The sequence below is a fragment of the Trichechus manatus genome, unplaced genomic scaffold, assembly GCF_000243295.1.
Source record: "Trichechus manatus latirostris isolate Lorelei unplaced genomic scaffold, TriManLat1.0 scaffold00052, whole genome shotgun sequence".
Classification (NCBI taxonomy): Eukaryota; Metazoa; Chordata; class Mammalia; order Sirenia; family Trichechidae; genus Trichechus; species Trichechus manatus.
This window is the reverse complement of record NW_004443988.1, coordinates 12,483,435-12,495,257: the sequence shown is the minus strand read 5'-3', so window position 1 is coordinate 12,495,257 and position 11,823 is coordinate 12,483,435. Positions and strand designations below refer to the sequence as shown.

General features: G+C 43.3%; 1 protein-coding gene across 1 annotated transcript in view; it reads left to right on the top strand.

Moving 5' to 3' along the window:
• Positions 1-248: 248 nt before the first annotated feature.
• CAPN13 (calpain 13) overlaps positions 249-11,823 on the top strand; it is a 139,137-nt gene continuing 127,562 nt past the window's right edge. The window contains 3 exon segments of the mRNA XM_023732400.1: positions 249-429; positions 622-635; positions 6,927-6,946. Coding sequence (XP_023588168.1) covers positions 249-429; positions 622-635; positions 6,927-6,946 — 215 coding nt within the window.

Genomic DNA, 11,823 nt, shown 5'->3' with positions numbered 1-11,823 from the left:
ACAGTAGGTTGAAAGCTGAACTAGGAGTAAGGACGCCTGAATTCTAGTCCAGGCTTGACTGCCAATTGGCTGTGTCAACAGGGACAGTACGTATGCGGATCTCAGTCTCTTCACGTGTAAGTGCGGGGCATCTGAGTGCCCTTCCAGGGCTCATATCTGATGATGCAGAGGATTTGATGGCTCATACTTAAACATATCCCTTTTTCTCTACAGAAGGAGAACACCTCAGTCATCTTCTAAGGAGAGCCATGGCTCGTAACCCAGAACCTCTAGCAAAGACCTCGGTCATAAAGTTCAAGGACCAGGACTTTAAATACTTGCAGGATCGTTGCCTGAGCAGCGACCAGCTGTTTGAGGATGAAACATTCCCTGCCATGGCTTCTTCCATAGGCCTACAGCTGCTCCAGGAAAAAGGCCTCCCAGCCCTGAGTGGAAGCTCCCAAGGGTGAGTGAGCCCCCAGGAGCACTCTCAGCTCTGCTGCCCTCTGAGCTGCCTGCCACAGCACCTCCCACTGGAGGGAAAATGGGCAGAGACCCGGTGTTCAGGGATGGCCTGAACCAAACTGGAAGGGGAATGAAATTCATCCGGTTTCTCTATAACAGTGTTGAATCACTCAGTAGGATGGAAAGACCCTGTACCAGGATCCAGGAGCCCTGGGTTCTCTAGCCAGTTCTAATATTGAGCAAGTCACTAGATTAAATGCCTGGGTTTTCTCACCTGAAAGACAAGAAACCATGAGGATGAAGATTGTAGTAGCTGGTGTCTAGGGTCCCTTCTACTTCCATAATCGAGCCCAATCAGTTCTCCTTGTCCTTTTTTCTCTTCAGATATCCCTGTCTTTATTTATATTCTTTTCTCCTTCCCTGTTAGAATTTACTCAAAGGGAAGATAACATGTCAGTCATTTATGCTATAGAATGAATTTAAATGATTGCCTTGCCTCTCTTAGTTATATTTATATTCTCAATCTTATAAAGGCTTGATCACCTAAAAAAGAATTTCAGACATCAGCTGTAAAATTAGAGAGGTATTGCAGAGCAACATTCAAACTACCCTGATTCCCACACCCTACTAACTACAACTTCCAGCAAGGTAAGCCCAGCTGATTTATCTAGAACTACTGCAAAGATTAAGCGCTTGGCTGCCAACTGAAAGGCTGGTGGTTCAAACTCACCTAGCAGCTCTGTGAGAGAAGGATCTGGCGATCTGCTCACGTAAAGATTGTAGTTGTTAGGTGCTGTCGAGTCGCTCCCGACTCATAGCGACCCTATGTACAACAGAACGAAACACTACCCAGTCCTGTGCCATTCTCACAGTCTTTGTTATGCTTGAGCCCATTGTTGCAGCCACTGTGTCAATACATCTCGTTCAGGGTCTTCCTCTTTTTTGCTGACCCTCTACTTTACTAAGCATGATGTCCTTCTCCAGGGACTGATCCCTCCTGATAACATGTCCAAAGTATGTGAGACAAAGTCTCACCTTCCTTGCTTCTGATGAGCATTCTGGTTGTACTTCTTTCAAGATGGATTTTTTTGTTCTTTTGGTAGTCCGTGGTATATTCAATATTCTTTGCCAACACCATAATTCAAAGGCATCACTTCTTTGGTCTTCCTTATTCATTGCTTAGCTTTCGTACGCATACGAGATGATTGAAAACACCATGCTTGGGTCAGGTGCACCTTAGTCGTTAAAGTGACATCTTTGCTTTTTAACACTTTAAAGAGGTCTTTTGTCTAGTAAGCTAATGATAATGATAGCAATTGTGATGAGCACTGATTAAATGCCAAGCACTCTACTGAACGCTTTTGACAAAGCCATGTCAGGGTATAAAGAAAAGGTATTATCTGATAATGCTTGTTAAGAGACTATGCGATTCTTGCTTTTAAAAAGCATCTATCTGGCCTGTGGACATATAATTCCGTTCTTCCTGTGGGAAAGAGTAATCAAAACATCGAGTTCTGGAGGTGACACTTCTTACCCTAACTTGGGACAGATTTGTAGCCTTACATGGGCTTGTGTACCTAATAGTGACTATGTTAGGATTTGGATGAATGAATAAATGAGTGAATGGATGAATGAATGACTCTATCTACAGGCCTGACTCAGATTTTAAGTTTCATATGTGAAACAGAAAGGTGGCACAATGATTAAGTGCATGGCTGCTAACCAGAAGGTTGGTGGTTCAAACTCACCAGCTGCTCTGCAGGAGAAAGAACTTGTGATCTGCTCCTGTTAAGATTTCAGCCTAGGGAACCCTATTCATCAGTTCTACTCTGTCCTATAGGGTCGCTATGAGTCAAAATCAACTTGACAACACACAACAGCAACATGTACAATAGAGAAACTTTGGACTGACCTGTTTACCAAGTGGGATGTAGAAGAGAAGGCCAGTGTACTTACCCATTCAACACTGGGAGGACCTTAACTGCCACAGCTTACAGCTGTGACTGAAAGAGTCTTGGAAGAGAACCCACAGCCAGCCTGGCCTAACCCTGATCATAATGGCCAGCACTTACATATACGACTATAAGGGAAGCCTGGCTTTAGGTGCTTTGACTCATTTAATCTTAACAATAACTATGAGGAGGACTATTATTATTCCCATTTTACAGACAAGAAACAGAAACAGAGAACTGAGCTACCTGCCCAAAGTGATACATGATGTATAACCACTAATGCTGCCCCAACGGCTCCTTAGACCATTGCCACATTCTAGGCTTTTCTAGACAATGGGAAGTACGACACTCCAGGCAACTGCTAAACCCCACCATGGACATCATTCTTCCTTGAGTATTCATCCAAGTTGGATGCATTCAACAATAGCCCAAAAATTATGGGTGTGAGAATCAGGCTCAGCTTTTTATGCCTAGCATGGACAAGTTGTTCCATAGTCCTCAGTTCTTCCTCTCTCTCTCTTTCCCTCTTGGTGTGTGTGTGTCTGTCTCTCTTTCTTTAGAAAATTTCCAACACTTTTAGCCTCCTAAATCAGGTTCTGCGACAGCTTGTGACAATGTGGTAAGAAAATGGCACTGACAGAATACAACTCTTTATCAGGCTCAGTGCAAGGGACAACAGTGAGCATTGCACTTACATGTGGGCAGTATCTGTGTGATAGCTTCCCAAACTAAATTTGGTACTGAGAGTGATTTCTTTTTAGTAGAATTTTTATTGTATGGATAATAATAATAATAAATCCCATTTATTAAGTGTGTACATGTGTTAGGTATTATGCCAAGCACTTTACATACAACATCTCTTTTAATTACCATAAGTCCTGTGAGGTAGATATTATTATCCTCATTAAATAGATCAGAACTGTCCCATAGCACTTTCTGCAATGATAGAAGTGTTCTCTCGGCACTGTTCAATACAGTCGCTAATAGTCACAGGTGCCTATTGATTATTTGAAATGTAGTTAGTGCAACTGAGGGGTTGAACTTTTAATTTAATTTAAATTTAAATAGCCACATGTGGCTAGTGACTTCAGTATTGGACAACGCAAAATTATAAATGGTAAATGTTCACAACACAGTCACCAATGTGAGTCAGGCTGAGTGATTGAAATTTCGTCTGTGTCCCCATTCTATAGTGAAAGAACATTTAAGTTTTCCACTGAGGAATGGGCTGTGTGCATGCTGTCTGGTGGCACTCAGAGCTCAGCACTCAGCACCATTGTGGTTTCTGGCCCTTAACCAAATCCTTTAATCTTCTAAAAGGTTAATTCATTAGAAATGATTCACCTTGGGAGCCAAATGTGTTCTTCAGAATAGGTGGAGCTCAACAAAGCAGAGATATGAATCCTGTGTGGTTCAGTTATGAAAACATACCATATGGCAGCAGATAACAGAGGTGACAGAAGGTGACTGTGCCGACAGCCAATATCATTGAATTTAAGAACTTTGATACCAATAAATCAAAGCCCTGGAGCAGAAATAGAAAAGGGAGTGGATTCTGCTACCTGTCCCAGCCTGAACTGTGACCGCCAGCCCTCATGAAGGGGGCTGTGTCTGAATGCTGAGATGATAAACACCTCTCATTCAAGAGCAGTAAGCAGTCTGGGGAAGTGTATAGGCAGCTTTGGAAAAGAATGTTTACCATATGCAAAGTGATGTCACATTGGAAGAGACACCTCCATAGATGATTGAGGGAGAGTGCCTGGTTCTGTATCACTTCAGAGAGGGCACTTGCTAAGATTTCAGGGGCTCTTGCATTACATGCGCTTCTGGCATACCTAATAGAGCAGAGGTTGCCCAAACTTTGCTTTGAGAAAGGCTCCACAATCCAGAATTAAGTTATTAAACTTACTTAGCTGGATGATTGATATTGGCTTCCTTTTGTACAGATGGATGTTTCAGAGCCCTCAAAGGCCCAGTTCATCTCACAGAATCAGAAAACGTTAACATTGAGAAGCCCCTGTCTGCTGGTGTGGCTCAGTGGTGAGGAGCAAGGCACAATGGAGGCAGTTGCCTGATTTGTGTCCTGCTTCATGTGTGACTTTAAGCAAAGCACCCAACCTCTCTGAATCTGCTTCCTAACCTTCACTGGACGTCAGAATCAGTTGGGAAACTTTATAAATCCTGAGCCTTAGCTCTCCCTGACCTACTAAATCAAAGTTATGGGAGGTGGGCCAGCAGTCTATATGTCTGCAGAGTTCATGGGTAATTCTGTGTCAGATGGAGACTCTACCCAATGCTGACAGTTCAGCCTCAATCCGACCTAGGGTCTTATCACACTGACTTCTCCATTGCCTTGGTAAGGCCAGCATGGCTGTTGACAGGTGACCTGCCCAGAGCCAGGGCATTTCCCTCTTCCCAGCCATCTGTGTCTATTTTCTTTGCGGCCCTTGTCTCAGTAAGTGAGTCTGGCAGATTAAAATGCTTCTGGCTATAATTTCCCACTTTTTCTACCTTCACTCTTTCTCGTTTATCCAGCATCCCTGTAACGTCCAGGTTGGGGAAGAATTAGATAGGATACTGTGAAAAAGATGTTTGCAGAGCACAGGAGACACAGGAGCTGGTGTTTGTTTTGTGCCCAACTTTGATGCAAATGATTCCAGTGTTTCCCAAGAAACTTTCGGTAGTTGAGATCATTGCTATTTAACTATAATCATATTAAAATATCTTTGTTTATAATTTGCTAAAATTTGATTCTTAATTTTGATTTTTATTATATTGGTAAGTCAGAAAAAGTTATTGTGTGTTTATCAGATACCTTCATAACATTTATTGAAATGGTGTAAGTTTTCCTCCCTTGCCTATTTAAGTGCTATTTTGTATTATTAGATGTGTTGATATGAAACCATCCTTGCATTCTGTCTTTCTATGGCAAACCCTGCTTGATGATAGTAGAGTAGTCTCATAATATATTGTTGGTTCATTCAGTGGGTATTTTATTTATAATTTGGGTGTCTTTTCATCTTTTCATAAGTGAAATTAATCTATACTCTGTGTGTGTGTGTGTTCTCGCTCAGGTTAGACAGCAAGACTATGCTGTCCTCCTCTATGGAAACTATAAATGACACAGGAATTATCTATTTCTTGAAAGTTGGAGAGAACTCAACAAGAAAATCATGTACCTGGAAGCCTTTACGAGGGTGTAGGGAAGGTTTTCTTTGAGAATTTTAAAATAATATTCCAAGGTTATTGGTCATTTAGGTTATTTACCTGTTTTCCACTTCAGCCTACCCCTCCAGGCCAGTTCTTACAATCTGACACATTTCCTCTCTTCTATAAAGTCTCTGGGCCCCGAAAGGAGGTGTCACTGTAGGGACAGACGGTGTTGCTGTAGTTGGAGGCACAGACCACACCAGCAGTATAGACACACAAAGCAGACAATTTTCCTATACCCAGGAAAATACCAAGACCCATCAAAACATCATGCCAACTGGAGGAGAAAGAGGAAAACCAGGTGGTCACAGCAGACCAGCCTTTAGGTGTGTCCAGGGCTTTTATTTATTTTTTCATGTGGCCTAACAGATCAGTTATGTTCTGGCAGTAGTCTGGTATGTAGGTACAACATTTAGTCTTTACTATGGCACATGCCCAGCCTTGAATAGCTGTTAGAATGCCCATTTGGTTCTGAAGGACTACCTTCCTCCTTTGAGTGGTTTTGGCTGTCAGTAGCCACAAGTTTTCTCTGTTGTCATTTAGGGCATGTTTAGTAAAATTAGCTAAAGCTTCAATTTGTCCCATTACTTCTAAGGAGCCCAGGGCAGGGAGGTGGACAAAAACAGTTAGAAGGTAATCATACCAGTGGAAAAGACCATGCTTGGTCCCCTGGCTTTTGCTATGGGGTAATTTAGAGGTTTTGGTATAGTTTTCTTGAAGGTCCCTATAGAATAGGGTAACACCAAAGTGCAGTGTGCTATCCAATCTTACGGTAACCGGGGCCACAGGTAGGGGCCACACAGCCATCGGGTGCCGTGGGGAGCAAGATATATTCCTGTCTCCCAATTGGGGTGTTTATATTGTAATTAGTAGTAGTAATTATTATCACTCGTTGGCAATGGGACGCAGGAATCCAGCCCACAATATGGGCAGAGGACTTGGAGGGAGACGGGGGAGGGGGGATTTAGGGGGAAGGCAGGGGGACCCATTGGGTTTCCTTTGGTTCAAAACAGACAGAAGCAGGTTTCTCTAGTACACTTTGTTCAGGTACCAGCCAACCTAAACCATCCCAGAAGTGGTTAATACCCTCTCGTGGCCGCACACCAAGAGCTCTGCAGTCTCTTACTCAGATGCGGGTGTTCATGACAGTTTGAGTCCAAGAAAAGGTGATGTTGTGCCTCTCCTCTCTGTTATACCTTAATTAGTTAAAGAGGCTTCCATTCCCCTCTCATGTCTCTCACAGCTGCCTGATCAGTTCTGGTCAAGGGCCCCACCCTCCAAGGCTTGCCTTTTGTGCTTGAGAAGGGGAGTTGTCCACAGACTCAGCAGCTGCTTTTGTTGTGGACTTCCGCGAAGCTGTCAGCCCACTCTAGGAAGAGATGGGCAGCCCCGAAGGGAAGAAAGCAGAGTAGGCCATACCTACAGTTGGAAAGACAGGTGTTTAGTAGGTACTAAAGGGCTAAATCTTCCCCTTCTATTAGGCTCACACTAGTGGCTTCCTTCCCCGCAGGTAGTGAGAACAATGGCTGCTATAGGCTTTTTTCCTGGCTGAGTGTACCATACGTGCTGTCCCGAGGAGGTCACCTGAGGGGTTGTGAGTAGTCACCCATTGTGCTGAATCCCAGAAAAGGAGACACACTTCCATCCTTGGTGGTATAGCTGTCGTTCCTTTCCATGTGAAGCGTGACTGCCAAGGCTCTCTGTGCAGTAGCATAGTGGGCTCCCACGTTAGGCCAACCAGTTCTTCCACCTCCACAGGGACAAAGTAACCAATCACACCAGTGGAGTGACCCATGACAGGTGCCAATAGATAGTTACACTTCCCAGTGCCAGGTCCTGGGGTGTCCGGAGGACCATGCTGTTTCGTTCCAGTGACAACCTTGGTGGATACACTTCTGGAGCCTGTGACATCACTTGGATCGTTGCTGGAGGGTAACTTGGGGCTCCTAGTCTGGCATACAAGACTAAAGTCCCAGTGGGAGCTGAGTTTATCAAGGGCAGCACCTTGGCCCACCCTACCAGGGAAGCCTTGCCTGTGAGGTTCGTATTTGTCGTCTTACGACACCGTTCTTCCTTTCCACCAGGCCCATGGCCTGGGGGTTGTAGTGCAGGTGGTAATGCCATCGTACCTCCTTCTCAGCTGCCTAGTCACACATATTGTGACATGTAAACTGTGTCCCCTGCTCACTGTCAACCCTTTGGGGTATCCCATACATAATACTCAATTTTTATAACCCCTTTATTGTAGCTGCCTGGTTTGCTCGTTTACATGGGAACACCTGTGTCAAGCCAGTGATACTGTCCACACAAACTAGAGCGGACTTTGCTCCTTCACTGGGGGGTAGAGGCCCTATGTAATCTACCTGCTAGTCCATCACTGGCTCTGTTTTCTTATGTGTCTCCCCAGGATCACGAGGCAGAAACCTTGGGCATTGACGTGGGCACACAGGACAATTTTGTACAGCATCTACCAGATTGCTATACTTTACTGCTATGCCTGTCTCTTTGGCTATTTTCTAACCAACACGAGTACTATGGTGTCTATTTTTATGATGAATTTAGTGGGCAGATTTCTCTTTGGGATGCACCATTCTAACTTGTGTTACAGCGTCTGCTTCTTGGTTTCCCAGTGGGGAAAGGGGTGCATGGACTGTTACATGAAAACAGTTAGGTCAGCATCCGGGTTTATAGGCAATCCCAGATGTCCTACCACAAGGCTTTCCCCCACAGGACTTTACCCATTATTGTCCATTGCTCTTTATGCCATTGGTCTATCCACATAGTTAGCCCACAGGCTACCACCCAAGTGTCTGTACACATGGTTAAGGGCCAGGGTTCATGGAGGGTGACAATCCACGCAGCCCTTAATTCAGCCCGTTGACTGCTTTGCCCTGAGCCAGTGTCAAACCAAATGATATCAGCGGAGGCTTGCACAGCCACCACTGTCCATAGTGGGGGCATACCTCAGCTACAGCCATCTGTGTACCAGGCATCTGCTGGCAGTGGGTCTTCCCCTCTCTTAGAGGAGAGGGGAGGTGGCTCTAGCAGCTTGCTAGCCTGTGCTGGGGGGTCATCTTTATCTATTACTGGACTAAGTACAGCCTGTAACGCTTGGGACAATGGACTGGCAGAAAAGGCACTGCATTGTTGCAGGTATGCATGCCATTTGGTCAGTGTAGCTGTCTGGGCAACAGCTGATGATGGCTTGGAAAACAGCCCATTGACCCACTCATTTATGGGCAAAGCAGTGTGAAGGGTGACAGCTCCTGCCCCTGTTAATGACTCCACCTGGCGGAGAATGTCATAGGCCACTACAATTGTTTCTCCATGGAACTATATCAATTTTTTGCCCCCCTCCACGATTAGGACCAAAAACCTAGGGGGGGGGGGCTTCAGTTCCATCCTGATCTTGCCAGAAAGCCCAGCTAAAGCCGTACTCATCTAACCAGAAAGGTAACCCTTCCCGTATTGTGCCCAGTGCTTTCACTTGTGTAATTAACACCTGTGTTTTCTCAAAAGCTTGCTGCTGTTTGTTACTCCAGTGTCCAGAGGCACCCTTTTTTTACCAGTCGATAGTAGGAAATAAATTCTCTCTAATACCCCCAAAGACTCATGAAGTCCTGTACTTCCTTTGGCGTCCTAGGGGTGGGATAAGCTTGTATCTTATTAACTACGGCTTCAGAGAACACACAGGTCTTATCCGACCAGACTACTTTTAGGAATGCTACTGACGTTCCTGGCCCCTGCACCTTATGGGGATTTACAGCCCATCTTCTCCCCTGTAAGTGGATGATTAGGCTTTCTAGACACTCCTGTAACAGAAAAACATTTTCAGCAGTTAGCATTAATAATTGGAACATGGAATATACAAAGTATGAATCTAGGAAAATTGGTAGTCATAAAAAATGAAATAGAATGCATAAACATTGATATCTTAGGCATTAGTGAGCTGAAGTGGGCTGATATTGGCCATTTTGAATCAGACAATCATATGGTCTACAGTGCCGTGAATGACAAATTGAAAGAGGAATGGTGTCACATTCATCATCAAAAAGAACATTTCATGACCTATCCTGAAGTACAACGCTGTCAGTGATAGGATAATATCCATATGCCTGCAAGGAAGTCGAGTTAATGCGACTAGTATTCAAATTTATGCACCAACCACTAAGGCCGAAGATGAAGAAATTGAAGTTTTTACCAATTTTTGCAGTCTGAAATTGATCAAACATGTAATCAAGATGCATTGATAATTACTGGTGATTGGAATGAGAAAACTGGAAATGAAGAAGGATCAGTAGTTGGAAAATACGGCCTTGGTGATAGAAATGATGCCGGAGATCACATGATAGAATTTTGCAAGATCAACAACTTCTTCATTGCAGATATCTTTTTTCATCGACATAAACAGCAACTATACATGTGAACCTCACCACATGGAATAAACAGGAATCAAATTGACTACATCTGTGGAAAGACACGATGGAAAAGCTCAATATCATCAGTCAGAACAAGGCCAGAGGCCAACTGTGGAACAGACCATCAATTGCTCATAAGCAAGTTCAAATTGAATTTGAAGAAAATTTGAATAAGTCCACGAGAGCCAAAGTATGACCTTGAGTATATCCCACATGAACTTAGAAACTATCTCAAGAATAAATTTGACTAATGAACAAAGACCAGAGGAGTTGTGAAATTACGTCAAGGACATCATACATGACGAAAGCAAGAGGTCATTAAAAAGACAGGAAAGAAAGAAAACTGAAATGGATGTCAGAAGAGACTGTGAAAGTTGCTCTTGAAAGTAGAGTAGCAAAAGTGAAAGGAAGAAATAATGAATAAAGAGCTGAACAGAAGATTTCAAAGGGCAGTTCGAGAAGACAAAGTAAAGTATTATAATGAAATGTGCAAAGACCTAGAGATAGAAAACCAAATGGGAAGAACACAGCATTTCTCAAGCTGAAAGAACTGAAGAAAAAATTCAAGACTCGAGTTGCAATATTGAAGGATTCTACGGGGAAAATATTAAATGAAGCAGGAAGCATCAAAAGAAGATGGAAGGAATATACAGAGTCACTATACCAAAAAGAATTGGTTGACGTTCAACCATTTCAGGAGGTAGCATATGATCAAGAACCGATGGTACTGAAGGAAGAAGTCCAAGCTGCACTGAAGGCATTGGTGAAAAACAAGGCTTCAGGAATTGACAGAATACCAACTGAGATGTTTCAACCAAAGGATGCAACACCGGAGGTGCTCACTCGTCTATGCCAAGAAATTTGGAGGACAGCTACCTGGCCAACTGACTGGAAGAGATCCATATTTGTACCCGTTCCAAAGAAAAGTCATCCCAGAGAATGTGGAAATTATTGAACAATATCATTAATATCACACAGATAAAATTTTTTTGAAGATCATTCAAAAGTTGTTGCAGCAGTACATCAACAGGGAACTGCCAGAAATTCAAGCCAGATTCAGAAGAGGACGTGGAACAGGGATATCATTACTGACATCAGATGGAACTTGGCTGAAAGCAGAGAATACCAGAAAGATGTTTACCTGTGTTTTATTGACTATGCAAATGCATTTGACTGTGTGCATCATAACAAATTATGAATAACATTGAAGAATGGGAATTCCAGAACATTTTATTGTGCTCAGGAGGAGCCTGCGATTAGACCAAGAGACAGTTGTTCGAACAGAACAAGGGGATACTGTATAGTTTAAAATCAAGAAATGTACGTGTCAGGGTTGTATCCTTTCACCATACTTATTCAATCTGCACGCTAAGCAAATAATCTGAGAAGCTGGACTATATGAAGAAGAAGGCAGCATCAGGATTGGAGGAAGACTCATTAACAACCTGCGATATGCAGATGACACAGCCTTGCTTGCTGAAAGTGAAAAGGTCTTGAAGCACTTACTGATGAAGATCAAAGACCATAGCCTTCAATATGGCTTACACCTCAACATAAAGAAAACAAAAATCCTCACAACTGGACCAGTAAGTAACATCGTGATAAACAGAGAAAAGATTGAATTTGTCAAGGATTTCATTTTACTTGGATCCACAATCAATGCCCATGGAAGCAGCAGTCAAGAAATCAAAAGATGCATTGCATTGGGCAAATCTGCTGCAAAAGACCTCTTTAAAGTGTTAAAAAGCAAAGATGTCACTTTAAGAACTAAAGTGTGCCTGACCCAAGCCATGGTGTTT